The 20,422-nt window shown below is 32.6% G+C and overlaps 4 protein-coding genes across 4 annotated transcripts; all 4 read right to left on the reverse strand.

Annotated features, from left to right (window-relative positions):
- Positions 1 to 2,123: 2,123 nt before the first annotated feature.
- Positions 2,124 to 4,062, reverse strand: LOC145050793 (mannan endo-1,4-beta-mannosidase 4-like). Its single transcript, XM_078998987.1, has 5 exons — positions 3,748 to 4,062; positions 3,353 to 3,550; positions 3,115 to 3,237; positions 2,732 to 2,934; positions 2,124 to 2,520 (listed from the first exon to the last, which is right to left on the reverse strand). Exons 1-5 carry the CDS (start codon positions 4,060 to 4,062, stop codon positions 2,124 to 2,126), a joined length of 1,236 nt encoding a protein of 411 aa, XP_078855113.1.
- Positions 4,063 to 7,270: 3,208 nt separating this feature from the next.
- On the reverse strand, positions 7,271 to 9,209 carry LOC145050794 (mannan endo-1,4-beta-mannosidase 4-like). The gene is made up of 5 exons (XM_078998988.1): positions 8,895 to 9,209; positions 8,500 to 8,697; positions 8,262 to 8,384; positions 7,879 to 8,081; positions 7,271 to 7,667 (listed from the first exon to the last, which is right to left on the reverse strand). The coding sequence occupies exons 1-5, from the start codon at positions 9,207 to 9,209 to the stop codon at positions 7,271 to 7,273; spliced, it is 1,236 nt and encodes a 411-aa protein (XP_078855114.1).
- A 3,208-nt stretch (positions 9,210 to 12,417) lies between these two features.
- LOC145050795 (putative mannan endo-1,4-beta-mannosidase 9) lies at positions 12,418 to 14,254 on the reverse strand. Its single transcript, XM_078998989.1, has 5 exons — positions 14,042 to 14,254; positions 13,647 to 13,844; positions 13,409 to 13,531; positions 13,026 to 13,228; positions 12,418 to 12,814 (listed from the first exon to the last, which is right to left on the reverse strand). Exons 1-5 carry the CDS (start codon positions 14,252 to 14,254, stop codon positions 12,418 to 12,420), a joined length of 1,134 nt encoding a protein of 377 aa, XP_078855115.1.
- A 3,312-nt stretch (positions 14,255 to 17,566) lies between these two features.
- LOC145050796 (mannan endo-1,4-beta-mannosidase 4-like) lies at positions 17,567 to 19,505 on the reverse strand. The gene is made up of 5 exons (XM_078998990.1): positions 19,191 to 19,505; positions 18,796 to 18,993; positions 18,558 to 18,680; positions 18,175 to 18,377; positions 17,567 to 17,963 (listed from the first exon to the last, which is right to left on the reverse strand). Exons 1-5 carry the CDS (start codon positions 19,503 to 19,505, stop codon positions 17,567 to 17,569), a joined length of 1,236 nt encoding a protein of 411 aa, XP_078855116.1.
- Between the last annotated feature and the right edge of the window lie 917 nt (positions 19,506 to 20,422).

The raw sequence follows: 20,422 nt of genomic DNA on the forward strand, positions 1-20,422 counted from the left end.
ATAATAGGCAATGTAACTGCTTAGAAGGAAATTCGATAGATCTTAAACCAATACTTTTAGAAGACTAGTGAGGAAACACTCCCTTATCATTTTTTATGTGTTCGTGCATCGATACTAAGTAGTGTATGATTACTCATTAATTAAAGTTTATTCAGACTACACTTGTACACATTACATATATTATAAATCTTTGGTGATAAATGCTAGATGTTTATAAAAATGACCCTCACCTTATATTAATTAATTTAATCGATATTAATGTTAATTATAAAGAAAATTATGAAAATTATAAATATAAAATTAAACAAACAATTGTTAGGTTTAAGACTGCATGCCTAAGATAAACATTGCACCAAAATGTCTACCCAATATTGATAAAGTGTATTTCAAAGGTATGACTAAAAAGTTTACAGTCGCTTGAGGGCCTAAGGCTTACAATGCACCAAAATTTATTCCCAGTATTGATAAAGGATATTTCAAAGGTACGACTAAACCTTAAGTTTATAGTTGCTGATATAACCTTGCGATCGAAAATAAAGCAGGAATTTTTGAACTCCAGTTAATTTGAGTTCCCTATTATATAATCTTGTAGGCAAATGAGAAATAATCAGTTTAGTTCTTCTATGAGCCCAGTTGTATTAATCAATGATTTTACTTATTATATTGAGAAAACAACCTCATAATTGGAAAGGTTTCATGAAAAATGATCATCATAATTCTGAGTTTGCTGACATAAATATTCATATTATAGATTACAATAAAAGTAACATTTCTGCCAAGACCCTAATATATGTGTATTAATAATGATTTATGTATTTGTTTAAAAAAATTGGATTTTAGATTACCAAAAAATAACATTTGCGCCAAGACACCAACATATTTGTTAATTACTCCTTAAGACTATATTTTCTTCACCAGCATACGTAACTTAATCATTTATCTTCTTTATTAGGAGTTTGATGTCAAAAATAACTTAAATAGTTTTGAATTGATCTTCTTTTGTTTGTTACAACATAGGTAATATTGGTTAAAACATGAATTAGTATTCTACAAATTATATTGAAATAGGTTTAGTGGCATATTAACAAGATGTTTTTTTTTTGGTTTAAATCACTTGGAAAAAGTCATCCAATAGCTTTATACATTCCCCCTGTCTCTCACACACAGACACACACATACATATACACACACACATTTCGGTCGGTATTAAGTAATGGTTTGTTTAAGTATCACAACTCCCACAAACATAATTTTAATTCAAAATCAAGATCTAAAGGCATAATAATCATTGGTATATCATGACTTATATCCTTTGTCAAGCAATATTAATAGGATAAGTATGCATTTCATGAAGAAAAGTCTAATTATTTTGAGATTTTTTTTGATAAAGTCCTAAATCTTTTTTTTTTGAATAGAATAAACCAGATCGTTTAACATTTTGCCCAAATTAAGGAAAAAGTTTTTTTAATTGGGAAAGACAGATTATATGATTTTCCCAAAATAACGAGACTTTTTTGTTAAAAAAAAGATTTATGAATTTATCAAAAAAAAATTCCAAAATAATGAGACTTTTTAGTATAAAACTCGGGAAAATATTTGTTCATTTAAGTATCACCACCCCAAAGGCACAAGTGTAATACAAAATTTAGGTCAAAAATCTTGATATTTAATGATATATCATGACCTATATCCCTTATCAACTAATATTAATATTCCTCTCGTCGATGATCTGCGATCAAAAAGTGGTTTGAATACATATAAAAGGATTTACATATGTTGACGTGACTTGTGTGTTTGATAGACAAAATATTTATAACATTAAGAAAAGATAGACAAAAGCTAAGAAAACACATAAAAATACCTTACATATATTACCATATTTAGATAAAAAGGAAATGCATCAATTTTCCCACTTCGTCTAACAATACTGAGTTGAAGTTACCCGCGGTACAACATTACTAATAGGGTGGAACTATTTTGTTTCATGCAAAATGGTTGCTAGCTCTATCTTTATTTTCATTTCACTATTTAAACTTCACATTTTCTAAAGGTAAGTAACGCGGCAGAGAGAAATATCATTTTATCTCGAAAGGGATAATTATTTGTTCAGGAACCCAACATAATTATTTTTCAACAGCAACGGGAGAGAACTGTAGGTTGGTTGAAGAGTCGAGTGATGAAATTCTTTGAGACTGTATGGCAATTATTGCAGCAGTGGAAGGGTTTTGGTCAAAGAAAACTTGGTACCCGTCACCCCAGTTATCCATTCCTTCCGCCATGACTTGCCAAAAAGTTGTACCTGAACACGACCCCCGGTTTCTTGCACTTTCATAGGCCGTGTTGAATATCCCACCAAAGTACTCATCCCTTGCTTCTACGGTGTAACCTGAAGACCAAGAGGACTTGCCAAATTCTGCAATCAGTAAAGGTTTTCTCAAGATGGAATCACAATCCTCAATATGTGCATTAATCCATTTTTCAACAAATTTAGCTCGAGCTTCATCGCTAGCTCCCGGAACCCTAAGTCAAAAATCGAAATACCCACATATGTTATTCAATAAAATTAAATAACATAAAAGATTGTTTTAGTTATAAATAAGAAACATGCATTTCATGAAACATTTTTAGGATGCTAACTACGTTCGGGTGTTGGCTAGCGTGACATGCAAAGTATATATACGAACAAAAGCATTGTGATGGAGTTTATATGTCGGTATAGACTCGATCATACCATTGGTCGGGATACAGATGGATTGTAGCAAAATCCACATTGTTGACGCCGTTGTTTGTAATGAAGTCGGTCCCTACTTCATAGCCCGGATTGTTTTGCTTCTTTTCAGGCATTGATTCCCCATAAAACCCTTCAAGTCCGATTTCGAGAAGATGGTTCTTATCAATGGACTTTATTTCAGCTGCCATTTCTACTATCCATTCCTGCACAAAGAAGAGATACCGATGGTTATAGGTTATGCACCATATAGTTTAATAAAAAACCAGTTTCCTCTATGTACTCCTATCATTTGAAAGTAAAAGATTTCCTTCTTTCTAGATAATTGATTCGGGCATTTTCTCATATGAACAACTTAACTGTGAGAAAACAGAGAAAACAAGAACCTGTAGAAATTTCCCTGATAGATCAGACTGGCAGCGGGGTTCGTTCATTAGCTCCCATGCAAAGATGGTGGAATCATCCTTGTAGTCAACCCCGGTGATTGAGTTGCGTCTCGTAAGAATGGTCTGTAGCAAAACAGTATTTGCAACATGCTCAAATTTTTTGACAAAATGCACATACAGCTGTTGTAGAAAATTTTTGTGATATAATGGAAACATTGTTTCCCAAACATATGTATACCTTCAAATGATTCTTATAATATCCTTTAACTACAACGTTAGTAAAGAAATCATCATCACTATTCAAGTATTGTCCCCCATGATCCCTTGCCCACTGAACATATTGTTTTTTACCTCCAAAATCATCCCAGTTATTAACCAAGCTGAGAATCAAGTGAATCCCATACTTTTTCGCTTCTGATATCACAAAATCCAATCCCTGGAATGAAAATGTGTGGATGGTTATCACAAGTAACATAAAACAGAGGTGTTAAAGTGTTTGTGATCTTGATTATTACTAACTTTTATTTCAATATGTCCGTGTCGATTTGTCGTATGGTTGATAAGATATTACTTTTTAATGTTTACAGATCATGTTGAATAAAAAATAGAGGCTAAAATAATAGATAAAGTTACCTTAAACATGTCCTCATTGTAAAAACCGGGAGAGGTTTGCAGGGGTTTGTTGCCACCATCACTAAAAGCCCATGTCCTAACCAGGTTCATTCCTATCTTGGAAGATTCTTGAAATGCATCTGTGACCTTCACCCTTGTAGATGGATCAGAAGCCATACACATTAACCAGTAGGCGTTAAAGCCATTAAAATACAACGGCTTTCCATTAACCATGAAATGATGTGTCCTTGTCTCCACAAAACTATCATTAATGGTTGACAGGTGGCATTTACCCTTGCAATCTCCTTTTAGAACTGCATTTCCTTTTCCTGGCATGGTTAACAAATCGCTAATCTTTAATAGTGGATATATGAAATAGGAAAGTTAGTAACCAATGTTTAGAGTAATGGATGGAAAGTAGTGTGTTTTCTCTTGTCTGCTTAGCTCGTCGAGAATTTATATCGCATGTCTTGTTACCAATCTAGTTGGAAGTGGGGACATCATCATATTTATTCTGTAACTTAACGATACATATGCATCATCATTCATAAGGAATGACAAGCGACTTTGCGATGCCCATGCACGGTGCCATACTTTTGGTTGTAAGACACACAAACATTTGTTACTCCAAATGAAAAAGCAAAAGAAAAAATGATACTGCTTTTTCAAATACTGTTGCAGGTATGTTATGTTTGGATACTAGATCCTTGTGCATAATCTGCCATTAAAAGATTAGCTTTTAGTCGAGTTCCAAACATAAAAAATATGTTGACCAAACGAATTGTATTTAGAGATTCGAAGATGGTACTAGATTCTTTTCAAATACTATAATATTTTGTTCCTCCATACATTAGAGACCACATGTGCTTGAAAAATAAATATATAAAAATAAAAAACAAAAAGCCCAAAATAAACGCACAAGTCGTTGCTTGTGCATGAAAAACTAGGTACATTTTGATTATTTATTTATTTATTTCTCCACTCTTCCAAACCATTTTGTCGTTTTTTCGGGTTCCTTTTTTCATACGTTGAAATCTAGGATGTGACTTTCTTACGTTAACGCATCACCATTCATGGGGCATTTGGTTTCCTTATTTGACTTTTTAACGTCATATAGCAAATATATATTAAATTTTATGTTGAATTTTCCTGTTGATAGTTTTTATCACGTGTATTCTCCAAATGGAATTTGTATCAAAGTAGATGTTATGTATGTTGCACACATCACTTTTGCATGTGAATTTATATTGATGATGTCATGTTTTGTTTTCATGTAGTTAATGTAATAACAAGTGGTTGAGTAGCATGACATATAGCAAGTGGATGTATTGTAATCTAAACATAACTCGCTTTGCTTGTGTACGAGGTGTTCTCTGTTATAATAAAACATCCGATAGATGTTTGGGGTTCCAAAACCTATCATAATAGGCAATGTAACTGCTTAGAAGGAAATTCGATAGATCTTAAACCAATACTTTTAGAAGACTAGTGAGGAAACACTCCCTTATCATTTTTTATGTGTTCGTGCATCGATACTAAGTAGTGTATGATTACTCATTAATTAAAGTTTATTCAGACTACACTTGTACACATTACATATATTATAAATCTTTGGTGATAAATGCTAGATGTTTATAAAAATGACCCTCACCTTATATTAATTAATTTAATCGATATTAATGTTAATTATAAAGAAAATTATGAAAATTATAAATATAAAATTAAACAAACAATTGTTAGGTTTAAGACTGCATGCCTAAGATAAACATTGCACCAAAATGTCTACCCAATATTGATAAAGTGTATTTCAAAGGTATGACTAAAAAGTTTACAGTCGCTTGAGGGCCTAAGGCTTACAATGCACCAAAATTTATTCCCAGTATTGATAAAGGATATTTCAAAGGTACGACTAAACCTTAAGTTTATAGTTGCTGATATAACCTTGCGATCGAAAATAAAGCAGGAATTTTTGAACTCCAGTTAATTTGAGTTCCCTATTATATAATCTTGTAGGCAAATGAGAAATAATCAGTTTAGTTCTTCTACGAGCCCAGTTGTATTAATCAATGATTTTACTTATTATATTGAGAAAACAACCTCATAATTGGAAAGGTTTCATGAAAAATGATCATCATAATTCTGAGTTTGCTGACATAAATATTCATATTATAGATTACAATAAAAGTAACATTTCTGCCAAGACCCTAATATATGTGTATTAATAATGATTTATGTATTTGTTTAAAAAAATTGGATTTTAGATTACCAAAAAATAACATTTGCGCCAAGACACCAACATATTTGTTAATTACTCCTTAAGACTATATTTTCTTCACCAGCATACGTAACTTAATCATTTATCTTCTTTATTAGGAGTTTGATGTCAAAAATAACTTAAATAGTTTTGAATTGATCTTCTTTTGTTTGTTACAACATAGGTAATATTGGTTAAAACATGAATTAGTATTCTACAAATTATATTGAAATAGGTTTAGTGGCATATTAACAAGATGTTTTTTTTTTGGTTTAAATCACTTGGAAAAAGTCATCCAATAGCTTTATACATTCCCCCTGTCTCTCACACACAGACACACACATACATATACACACACACATTTCGGTCGGTATTAAGTAATGGTTTGTTTAAGTATCACAACTCCCACAAACATAATTTTAATTCAAAATCAAGATCTAAAGGCATAATAATCATTGGTATATCATGACTTATATCCTTTGTCAAGCAATATTAATAGGATAAGTATGCATTTCATGAAGAAAAGTCTAATTATTTTGAGATTTTTTTTGATAAAGTCCTAAATCTTTTTTTTTTGAATAGAATAAACCAGATCGTTTAACATTTTGCCCAAATTAAGGAAAAAGTTTTTTTAATTGGGAAAGACAGATTATATGATTTTCCCAAAATAACGAGACTTTTTTGTTAAAAAAAAGATTTATGAATTTATCAAAAAAAAATTCCAAAATAATGAGACTTTTTAGTATAAAACTCGGGAAAATATTTGTTCATTTAAGTATCACCACCCCAAAGGCACAAGTGTAATACAAAATTTAGGTCAAAAATCTTGATATTTAATGATATATCATGACCTATATCCCTTATCAACTAATATTAATATTCCTCTCGTCGATGATCTGCGATCAAAAAGTGGTTTGAATACATATAAAAGGATTTACATATGTTGACGTGACTTGTGTGTTTGATAGACAAAATATTTATAACATTAAGAAAAGATAGACAAAAGCTAAGAAAACACATAAAAATACCTTACATATATTACCATATTTAGATAAAAAGGAAATGCATCAATTTTCCCACTTCGTCTAACAATACTGAGTTGAAGTTACCCGCGGTACAACATTACTAATAGGGTGGAACTATTTTGTTTCATGCAAAATGGTTGCTAGCTCTATCTTTATTTTCATTTCACTATTTAAACTTCACATTTTCTAAAGGTAAGTAACGCGGCAGAGAGAAATATCATTTTATCTCGAAAGGGATAATTATTTGTTCAGGAACCCAACATAATTATTTTTCAACAGCAACGGGAGAGAACTGTAGGTTGGTTGAAGAGTCGAGTGATGAAATTCTTTGAGACTGTATGGCAATTATTGCAGCAGTGGAAGGGTTTTGGTCAAAGAAAACTTGGTACCCGTCACCCCAGTTATCCATTCCTTCCGCCATGACTTGCCAAAAAGTTGTACCTGAACACGACCCCCGGTTTCTTGCACTTTCATAGGCCGTGTTGAATATCCCACCAAAGTACTCATCCCTTGCTTCTACGGTGTAACCTGAAGACCAAGAGGACTTGCCAAATTCTGCAATCAGTAAAGGTTTTCTCAAGATGGAATCACAATCCTCAATATGTGCATTAATCCATTTTTCAACAAATTTAGCTCGAGCTTCATCGCTAGCTCCCGGAACCCTAAGTCAAAAATCGAAATACCCACATATGTTATTCAATAAAATTAAATAACATAAAAGATTGTTTTAGTTATAAATAAGAAACATGCATTTCATGAAACATTTTTAGGATGCTAACTACGTTCGGGTGTTGGCTAGCGTGACATGCAAAGTATATATACGAACAAAAGCATTGTGATGGAGTTTATATGTCGGTATAGACTCGATCATACCATTGGTCGGGATACAGATGGATTGTAGCAAAATCCACATTGTTGACGCCGTTGTTTGTAATGAAGTCGGTCCCTACTTCATAGCCCGGATTGTTTTGCTTCTTTTCAGGCATTGATTCCCCATAAAACCCTTCAAGTCCGATTTCGAGAAGATGGTTCTTATCAATGGACTTTATTTCAGCTGCCATTTCTACTATCCATTCCTGCACAAAGAAGAGATACCGATGGTTATAGGTTATGCACCATATAGTTTAATAAAAAACCAGTTTCCTCTATGTACTCCTATCATTTGAAAGTAAAAGATTTCCTTCTTTCTAGATAATTGATTCGGGCATTTTCTCATATGAACAACTTAACTGTGAGAAAACAGAGAAAACAAGAACCTGTAGAAATTTCCCTGATAGATCAGACTGGCAGCGGGGTTCGTTCATTAGCTCCCATGCAAAGATGGTGGAATCATCCTTGTAGTCAACCCCGGTGATTGAGTTGCGTCTCGTAAGAATGGTCTGTAGCAAAACAGTATTTGCAACATGCTCAAATTTTTTGACAAAATGCACATACAGCTGTTGTAGAAAATTTTTGTGATATAATGGAAACATTGTTTCCCAAACATATGTATACCTTCAAATGATTCTTATAATATCCTTTAACTACAACGTTAGTAAAGAAATCATCATCACTATTCAAGTATTGTCCCCCATGATCCCTTGCCCACTGAACATATTGTTTTTTACCTCCAAAATCATCCCAGTTATTAACCAAGCTGAGAATCAAGTGAATCCCATACTTTTTCGCTTCTGATATCACAAAATCCAATCCCTGGAATGAAAATGTGTGGATGGTTATCACAAGTAACATAAAACAGAGGTGTTAAAGTGTTTGTGATCTTGATTATTACTAACTTTTATTTCAATATGTCCGTGTCGATTTGTCGTATGGTTGATAAGATATTACTTTTTAATGTTTACAGATCATGTTGAATAAAAAATAGAGGCTAAAATAATAGATAAAGTTACCTTAAACATGTCCTCATTGTAAAAACCGGGAGAGGTTTGCAGGGGTTTGTTGCCACCATCACTAAAAGCCCATGTCCTAACCAGGTTCATTCCTATCTTGGAAGATTCTTGAAATGCATCTGTGACCTTCACCCTTGTAGATGGATCAGAAGCCATACACATTAACCAGTAGGCGTTAAAGCCATTAAAATACAACGGCTTTCCATTAACCATGAAATGATGTGTCCTTGTCTCCACAAAACTATCATTAATGGTTGACAGGTGGCATTTACCCTTGCAATCTCCTTTTAGAACTGCATTTCCTTTTCCTGGCATGGTTAACAAATCGCTAATCTTTAATAGTGGATATATGAAATAGGAAAGTTAGTAACCAATGTTTAGAGTAATGGATGGAAAGTAGTGTGTTTTCTCTTGTCTGCTTAGCTCGTCGAGAATTTATATCGCATGTCTTGTTACCAATCTAGTTGGAAGTGGGGACATCATCATATTTATTCTGTAACTTAACGATACATATGCATCATCATTCATAAGGAATGACAAGCGACTTTGCGATGCCCATGCACGGTGCCATACTTTTGGTTGTAAGACACACAAACATTTGTTACTCCAAATGAAAAAGCAAAAGAAAAAATGATACTGCTTTTTCAAATACTGTTGCAGGTATGTTATGTTTGGATACTAGATCCTTGTGCATAATCTGCCATTAAAAGATTAGCTTTTAGTCGAGTTCCAAACATAAAAAATATGTTGACCAAACGAATTGTATTTAGAGATTCGAAGATGGTACTAGATTCTTTTCAAATACTATAATATTTTGTTCCTCCATACATTAGAGACCACATGTGCTTGAAAAATAAATATATAAAAATAAAAAACAAAAAGCCCAAAATAAACGCACAAGTCGTTGCTTGTGCATGAAAAACTAGGTACATTTTGATTATTTATTTATTTATTTCTCCACTCTTCCAAACCATTTTGTCGTTTTTTCGGGTTCCTTTTTTCATACGTTGAAATCTAGGATGTGACTTTCTTACGTTAACGCATCACCATTCATGGGGCATTTGGTTTCCTTATTTGACTTTTTAACGTCATATAGCAAATATATATTAAATTTTATGTTGAATTTTCCTGTTGATAGTTTTTATCACGTGTATTCTCCAAATGGAATTTGTATCAAAGTAGATGTTATGTATGTTGCACACATCACTTTTGCATGTGAATTTATATTGATGATGTCATGTTTTGTTTTCATGTAGTTAATGTAATAACAAGTGGTTGAGTAGCATGACATATAGCAAGTGGATGTATTGTAATCTAAACATAACTCGCTTTGCTTGTGTACGAGGTGTTCTCTGTTATAATAAAACATCCGATAGATGTTTGGGGTTCCAAAACCTATCATAATAGGCAATGTAACTGCTTAGAAGGAAATTCGATAGATCTTAAACCAATACTTTTAGAAGACTAGTGAGGAAACACTCCCTTATCATTTTTTATGTGTTCGTGCATCGATACTAAGTAGTGTATGATTACTCATTAATTAAAGTTTATTCAGACTACACTTGTACACATTACATATATTATAAATCTTTGGTGATAAATGCTAGATGTTTATAAAAATGACCCTCACCTTATATTAATTAATTTAATCGATATTAATGTTAATTATAAAGAAAATTATGAAAATTATAAATATAAAATTAAACAAACAATTGTTAGGTTTAAGACTGCATGCCTAAGATAAACATTGCACCAAAATGTCTACCCAATATTGATAAAGTGTATTTCAAAGGTATGACTAAAAAGTTTACAGTCGCTTGAGGGCCTAAGGCTTACAATGCACCAAAATTTATTCCCAGTATTGATAAAGGATATTTCAAAGGTACGACTAAACCTTAAGTTTATAGTTGCTGATATAACCTTGCGATCGAAAATAAAGCAGGAATTTTTGAACTCCAGTTAATTTGAGTTCCCTATTATATAATCTTGTAGGCAAATGAGAAATAATCAGTTTAGTTCTTCTACGAGCCCAGTTGTATTAATCAATGATTTTACTTATTATATTGAGAAAACAACCTCATAATTGGAAAGGTTTCATGAAAAATGATCATCATAATTCTGAGTTTGCTGACATAAATATTCATATTATAGATTACAATAAAAGTAACATTTCTGCCAAGACCCTAATATATGTGTATTAATAATGATTTATGTATTTGTTTAAAAAAATTGGATTTTAGATTACCAAAAAATAACATTTGCGCCAAGACACCAACATATTTGTTAATTACTCCTTAAGACTATATTTTCTTCACCAGCATACGTAACTTAATCATTTATCTTCTTTATTAGGAGTTTGATGTCAAAAATAACTTAAATAGTTTTGAATTGATCTTCTTTTGTTTGTTACAACATAGGTAATATTGGTTAAAACATGAATTAGTATTCTACAAATTATATTGAAATAGGTTTAGTGGCATATTAACAAGATGTTTTTTTTTTGGTTTAAATCACTTGGAAAAAGTCATCCAATAGCTTTATACATTCCCCCTGTCTCTCACACACAGACACACACATACATATACACACACACATTTCGGTCGGTATTAAGTAATGGTTTGTTTAAGTATCACAACTCCCACAAACATAATTTTAATTCAAAATCAAGATCTAAAGGCATAATAATCATTGGTATATCATGACTTATATCCTTTGTCAAGCAATATTAATAGGATAAGTATGCATTTCATGAAGAAAAGTCTAATTATTTTGAGATTTTTTTTGATAAAGTCCTAAATCTTTTTTTTTTGAATAGAATAAACCAGATCGTTTAACATTTTGCCCAAATTAAGGAAAAAGTTTTTTTAATTGGGAAAGACAGATTATATGATTTTCCCAAAATAACGAGACTTTTTTGTTAAAAAAAAGATTTATGAATTTATCAAAAAAAAATTCCAAAATAATGAGACTTTTTAGTATAAAACTCGGGAAAATATTTGTTCATTTAAGTATCACCACCCCAAAGGCACAAGTGTAATACAAAATTTAGGTCAAAAATCTTGATATTTAATGATATATCATGACCTATATCCCTTATCAACTAATATTAATATTCCTCTCGTCGATGATCTGCGATCAAAAAGTGGTTTGAATACATATAAAAGGATTTACATATGTTGACGTGACTTGTGTGTTTGATAGACAAAATATTTATAACATTAAGAAAAGATAGACAAAAGCTAAGAAAACACATAAAAATACCTTACATATATTACCATATTTAGATAAAAAGGAAATGCATCAATTTTCCCACTTCGTCTAACAATACTGAGTTGAAGTTACCCGCGGTACAACATTACTAATAGGGTGGAACTATTTTGTTTCATGCAAAATGGTTGCTAGCTCTATCTTTATTTTCATTTCACTATTTAAACTTCACATTTTCTAAAGGTAAGTAACGCGGCAGAGAGAAATATCATTTTATCTCGAAAGGGATAATTATTTGTTCAGGAACCCAACATAATTATTTTTCAACAGCAACGGGAGAGAACTGTAGGTTGGTTGAAGAGTCGAGTGATGAAATTCTTTGAGACTGTATGGCAATTATTGCAGCAGTGGAAGGGTTTTGGTCAAAGAAAACTTGGTACCCGTCACCCCAGTTATCCATTCCTTCCGCCATGACTTGCCAAAAAGTTGTACCTGAACACGACCCCCGGTTTCTTGCACTTTCATAGGCCGTGTTGAATATCCCACCAAAGTACTCATCCCTTGCTTCTACGGTGTAACCTGAAGACCAAGAGGACTTGCCAAATTCTGCAATCAGTAAAGGTTTTCTCAAGATGGAATCACAATCCTCAATATGTGCATTAATCCATTTTTCAACAAATTTAGCTCGAGCTTCATCGCTAGCTCCCGGAACCCTAAGTCAAAAATCGAAATACCCACATATGTTATTCAATAAAATTAAATAACATAAAAGATTGTTTTAGTTATAAATAAGAAACATGCATTTCATGAAACATTTTTAGGATGCTAACTACGTTCGGGTGTTGGCTAGCGTGACATGCAAAGTATATATACGAACAAAAGCATTGTGATGGAGTTTATATGTCGGTATAGACTCGATCATACCATTGGTCGGGATACAGATGGATTGTAGCAAAATCCACATTGTTGACGCCGTTGTTTGTAATGAAGTCGGTCCCTACTTCATAGCCCGGATTGTTTTGCTTCTTTTCAGGCATTGATTCCCCATAAAACCCTTCAAGTCCGATTTCGAGAAGATGGTTCTTATCAATGGACTTTATTTCAGCTGCCATTTCTACTATCCATTCCTGCACAAAGAAGAGATACCAATGGTTATAGGTTATGCACCATATAGTTTAATAAAAAACCAGTTTCCTCTATGTACTCCTATCATTTGAAAGTAAAAGATTTCCTTCTTTCTAGATAATTGATTCGGGCATTTTCTCATATGAACAACTTAACTGTGAGAAAACAGAGAAAACAAGAACCTGTAGAAATTTCCCTGATAGATCAGACTGGCAGCGGGGTTCGTTCATTAGCTCCCATGCAAAGATGGTGGAATCATCCTTGTAGTCAACCCCGGTGATTGAGTTGCGTCTCGTAAGAATGGTCTGTAGCAAAACAGTATTTGCAACATGCTCAAATTTTTTGACAAAATGCACATACAGCTGTTGTAGAAAATTTTTGTGATATAATGGAAACATTGTTTCCCAAACATATGTATACCTTCAAATGATTCTTATAATATCCTTTAACTACAACGTTAGTAAAGAAATCATCATCACTATTCAAGTATTGTCCCCCATGATCCCTTGCCCACTGAACATATTGTTTTTTACCTCCAAAATCATCCCAGTTATTAACCAAGCTGAGAATCAAGTGAATCCCATACTTTTTCGCTTCTGATATCACAAAATCCAATCCCTGGAATGAAAATGTGTGGATGGTTATCACAAGTAACATAAAACAGAGGTGTTAAAGTGTTTGTGATCTTGATTATTACTAACTTTTATTTCAATATGTCCGTGTCGATTTGTCGTATGGTTGATAAGATATTACTTTTTAATGTTTACAGATCATGTTGAATAAAAAATAGAGGCTAAAATAATAGATAAAGTTACCTTAAACATGTCCTCATTGTAAAAACCGGGAGAGGTTTGCAGGGGTTTGTTGCCACCATCACTAAAAGCCCATGTCCTAACCAGGTTCATTCCTATCTTGGAAGATTCTTGAAATGCATCTGTGACCTTCACCCTTGTAGATGGATCAGAAGCCATACACATTAACCAGTAGGCGTTAAAGCCATTAAAATACAACGGCTTTCCATTAACCATGAAATGATGTGTCCTTGTCTCCACAAAACTATCATTAATGGTTGACAGGTGGCATTTACCCTTGCAATCTCCTTTTAGAACTGCATTTCATTTTCCTGGCATGGTTAACAAATCGCTAATCTTTAATAGTGGATATATGAAATAGGAAAGTTAGTAACCAATGTTTAGAGTAATGGATGGAAAGTAGTGTGTTTTCTCTTGTCTGCTTAGCTCGTCGAGAATTTATATCGCATGTCTTGTTACCAATCTAGTTGGAAGTGGGGACATCATCATATTTATTATGTAACTTAACGATACATATGCATCATCATTCATAAGGAATGACAAGCGACTTTGCGATGCCCATGCACGGTGCCATACTTTTGGTTGTAAGACACACAAACATTTGTTACTCCAAATGAAAAAGCAAAAGAAAAAATGATACTGCTTTTTCAAATACTGTTGCAGGTATGTTATGTTTGGATACTAGATCCTTGTGCATAATCTGCCATTAAAAGATTAGCTTTTAGTCGAGTTCCAAACATAAAAAATATGTTGACCAAACGAATTGTATTTAGAGATTCGAAGATGGTACTAGATTCTTTTCAAATACTATAATATTTTGTTCCTCCATACATTAGAGACCACATGTGCTTGAAAAATAAATATATAAAAATAAAAAACAAAAAGCCCAAAATAAACGCACAAGTCGTTGCTTGTGCATGAAAAACTAGGTACATTTTGATTATTTATTTATTTATTTCTCCACTCTTCCAAACCATTTTGTCGTTTTTTCGGGTTCCTTTTTTCATACGTTGAAATCTAGGATGTGACTTTCTTACGTTAACGCATCACCATTCATGGGGCATTTGGTTTCCTTATTTGACTTTTTAACGTCATATAGCAAATATATATTAAATTTTATGTTGAATTTTCCTGTTGATAGTTTTTATCACGTGTATTCTCCAAATGGAATTTGTATCAAAGTAGATGTTATGTATGTTGCACACATCACTTTTGCATGTGAATTTATATTGATGATGTCATGTTTTGTTTTCATGTAGTTAATGTAATAACAAGTGGTTGAGTAGCATGACATATAGCAAGTGGATGTATTGTAATCTAAACATAACTCGCTTTGCTTGTGTACGAGGTGTTCTCTGTTATAATAAAACATCCGATAGATGTTTGGGGTTCCAAAACCTATCATAATAGGCAATGTAACTGCTTAGAAGGAAATTCGATAGATCTTAAACCAATACTTTTAGAAGACTAGTGAGGAAACACTCCCTTATCATTTTTTATGTGTTCGTGCATCGATACTAAGTAGTGTATGATTACTCATTAATTAAAGTTTATTCAGACTACACTTGTACACATTACATATATTATAAATCTTTGGTGATAAATGCTAGATGTTTATAAAAATGACCCTCACCTTATATTAATTAATTTAATCGATATTAATGTTAATTATAAAGAAAATTATGAAAATTATAAATATAAAATTAAACAAACAATTGTTAGGTTTAAGACTGCATGCCTAAGATAAACATTGCACCAAAATGTCTACCCAATATTGATAAAGTGTATTTCAAAGGTATGACTAAAAAGTTTACAGTCGCTTGAGGGCCTAAGGCTTACAATGCACCAAAATTTATTCCCAGTATTGATAAAGGATATTTCAAAGGTACGACTAAACCTTAAGTTTATAGTTGCTGATATAACCTTGCGATCGAAAATAAAGCAGGAATTTTTGAACTCCAGTTAATTTGAGTTCCCTATTATATAATCTTGTAGGCAAATGAGAAATAATCAGTTTAGTTCTTCTACGAGCCCAGTTGTATTAATCAATGATTTTACTTATTATATTGAGAAAACAACCTCATAATTGGAAAGGTTTCATGAAAAATGATCATCATAATTCTGAGTTTGCTGACATAAATATTCATATTATAGATTACAATAAAAGTAACATTTCTGCCAAGACCCTAATATATGTGTATTAATAATGATTTATGTATTTGTTTAAAAAAATTGGATTTTAGATTACCAAAAAATAACATTTGCGCCAAGACACCAACATATTTGTTAATTACTCCTTAAGACTATATTTTCTTCACCAGCATACGTAACTTAATCATTTATCTTCTTTATTAGGAGTTTGATGTCAAAAATAACTTAAATAGTTTTGAATTGATCTTCTTTTGTTTGTTACAACATAGGTAATATTGGTTAAAACATGAATTAGTATTCTACAAATTATATTGAAATAGGTTTAGTGGCATATTAACAAGATGTTTTTTTTTTTGGTTTAAATCACTTCGAAAAAGTCATCCAATAGCTTTATACATTCCCCCTGTCTCTCACACACAGACACACACATACATATACACACACACATTTCGGTCGGTATTAAGTAATGGTTTGTTTAAGTATCACAACTCCCACAAACATAATTTTAATTCAAAATCAAGATCTAAAGGCATAATAATCATTGGTATATCATGACTTATATCCTTTGTCAAGCAATATTAATAGGATAAGTATGCATTTCATGCAGAAAGGTCTAATTATTTTGAGATTTTTTTTGATAAAGTCCTAAATCTTTTTTTTTTGAATAGAATAAACCTGATCGTTTAACATTTTGCCCAAATTAAGTAAAAAGTTTTTTTAATTGGGAAAGACAGATTATATGATTTTCCCAAAATAACGAGACTTTTTTGTTAAAAAAAAAGATTTATGAATTTATCAAAAAAAAATTCCAAAATAATGAGACTTTTTAGTATAAAACTCGGGAAAATATTTGTTCATTTAAGTATCACCACCCCAAAGGCACAAGTGTAATACAAAATTTAGGTCAAAAATCTTGATATTTAATGATATATCATGACCTATATCCCATATCAACTAATATTAATATTCCTCTCGTCGATGATCTGCGATCAAAAAGTGGTTTGAATACATATAAAAGGATTCACATATGTTGACGTGACTTGTGTGTTTGATAGACAAAATATTTATGACATTAAGAAAAGATAGACAAAAGCTAAGAAAACACATAAAAATACCTTACATATATTACCATATTTAGATAAAAAGGAAATGCATCAATTTTCCCACTTCGTCCAACAATACTGAGTTGAAGTTACCCGCGGTACAACATTACTAATAGGGTGGAACTATTTTGTTTCATGCAAAATGGTTGCTACCTCTATCTTTATTTTCATTTCACTATTTAAACTTCACATTTTCTAAAGGTAAGTAACGCAGCAGAGAGAAATATCATTTTATCTCGAAAGGGATAATTATTTGTTCAGGAACCCAACATAATTATTTTTCAACAGCAACGGGAGAGAACTCAAGGTTGGTTGAAGAGTTGAGTGATGAAATTCTTTGAGACTGTTTGGCAATTATTGCAGCAGTGGAGGGGTTTTGGTCCAAGACAACTTGGTACCCATCACCCCAGTTATCCATTCCTTCCGCCATGACTTGCCAAAAAGTTGTACCTGAACACGACCCCCGGTTTCTTGCACTTTCATAGGCCGTGTTGAATATCCCACCAAAGTACTCATCCCTTGCTTCTACGGTGTAACCTGAAGACCAAGAGGACTTGCCAAATTCTGCAATCAGTAAAGGTTTTCTCAAGATGGAATCACAATCCTCAATATGTGCATTAATCCATTTTTCAACAAATTTAGCTCGAGCTTCATCGCTAGCTCCCGGAACCCTAAGTCAAAAATCGAAATACCCACATATGTTATTCAATAAAATTAAATAACATAAAAGATTGTTTTAGTTATAAATAAGAAACATGCATTTCATGAAACATTTTTAGGATGCTAACTACGTTCGGGTGTTGGCTAGCGTGACATGCAAAGTATATATACGAACAAAAGCATTGTGATGGAGTTTATATGTCGGTATAGACTCGATCATACCATTGGTCGGGATACAGATGGATTGTAGCAAAATCCACATTGTTGACGCCGTTGTTTGTAATGAAGTCGGTCCCTACTTCATAGCCCGGATTGTTTTGCTTCTTTTCAGGCATTGATTCCCCATAAAACCCTTCAAGTCCGATTTCGAGAAGATGGTTCTTATCAATGGACTTTATTTCAGCTGCCATTTCTACTATCCATTCCTGCACAAAGAAGAGATACCGATGGTTATAGGTTATGCACCATATAGTTTAATAAAAAACCAGTTTCCTCTATGTACTCCTATCATTTGAAAGTAAAAGATTTCCTTCTTTCTAGATAACTGATTCGGGCATTTTCTCATATGAACAACTTAACTGTGAGAAAACAGAGAAAACAAGAACCTGTAGAAATTTCCCTGATAGATCAGACTGGCAGCGGGGTTCGTTCATTAGCTCCCATGCAAAGATGGTGGAATCATCCTTGTAGTCAACCCCGGTGATTGAGTTGCGTCTCGTAAGAATGGTCTGTAGCAAAACAGTATTTGCAACATGCTCAAATTTTTTGACAAAATGCACATACAGCTGTTGTAGAAAATTTTTGTGATATAATGGAAACATTGTTTCCCAAACATATATATACCTTCAAATGATTCTTATAATATCCTTTAACTACAACGTTAGTAAAGAAATCATCATCACTATTCAAGTATTGTCCCCCATGATCCCTTGCCCACTGAACATATTGTTTTTTACCTCCAAAATCATCCCAGTTATTAACCAAGCTGAGAATCAAGTGAATCCCATACTTTTTCGCTTCTGATATCACAAAATCCAATCCCTGGAATGAAAATGTGTGGATGGTTATCACAAGTAACATAAAACAGAGGTGTTAAAGTGTTTGTGATCTTGATTATTACTAACTTTTATTTCAATATGTCCGTGTCGATTTGTCGTATGGTTGATAAGATATTACTTTTTAATGTTTACAGATCATGTTGAATAAAAAATAGAGGCTAAAATAATAGATAAAGTTACCTTAAACATGTCCTCATTGTAAAAACCGGGAGAGGTTTGCAGGGGTTTGTTGCCACCATCACTAAAAGCCCATGTCCTAACCAGGTTCATTCCTATCTTGGAAGATTCTTGAAATGCATCTGTGACCTTCACCCTTGTAGATGGATCAGAAGCCATACACATTAACCAGTAGGCGTTAAAGCCATTAAAATACAACGGCTTTCCATTAACCATGAAATGATGTGTCCTTGTCTCCACAAAACTATCATTAATGGTTGACAGGTGGCATTTACCCTTGCAATCTCCTTTTAGAACTGCATTTCCTTTTCCTGGCATGGTTAACAAATCGCTAATCTTTAATAGTGGATATATGAAATAGGAAAGTTAGTAACCAATGTTTAGAGTAATGGATGGAAAGTAGTGTGTTTTCTCTTGTCTGCTTAGCTCGTCGAGAATTTATATCGCATGTCTTGTTACCAATCTAGTTGGAAGTGGGGACATCATCATATTTATTCTGTAACTTAACGATACATATGCATCATCATTCATAAGGAATGACAAGCGACTTTGCGATGCCCATGCACGGTGCCATACTTTTGGTTGTAAGACACACAAACATTTGTTACTCCAAATGAAAAAGCAAAAGAAAAAATGATACTGCTTTTTCAAATACTGTTGCAGGTATGTTATGTTTGGATACTAGATCCTTGTGCATAATCTGCCATTAAAAGATTAGCTTTTAGTCGAGTTCCAAACATAAAAAATATGTTGACCAAACGAATTGTATTTAGAGATTCGAAGATGGTACTAGATTCTTTTCAAATACTATAATATTTTGTTCCTCCATACATTAGAGACCACATGTGCTTGAAAAATAAATATATAAAAATAAAAAACAAAAAGCCCAAAATAAACGCACAAGTCGTTGCTTGTGCATGAAAAACTAGGTACATTTTGATTATTTATTTATTTATTTCTCCACTCTTCCAAACCATTTTGTCGTTTTTTCGGGTTCCTTTTTTCATACGTTGAAATCTAGGATGTGACTTTCTTACGTTAACGCATCACCATTCATGGGGCATTTGGTTTCCTTATTTGACTTTTTAACGTCATATAGCAAATATATATTAAATTTTATGTTGAATTTTCCTGTTGATAGTTTTTATCACGTGTATTCTCCAAATGGAATTTGTATCAAAGTAGATGTTATGTATGTTGCACACATCACTTTTGCATGTGAATTTATATTGATG

This window comes from Lactuca serriola, chromosome 5 (genome assembly GCF_051521515.1).
Source record: "Lactuca serriola cultivar US96UC23 chromosome 5, Lser_US96UC23_V15, whole genome shotgun sequence".
Lineage (NCBI taxonomy): Eukaryota > Viridiplantae > Streptophyta > Magnoliopsida > Asterales > Asteraceae > Lactuca > Lactuca serriola.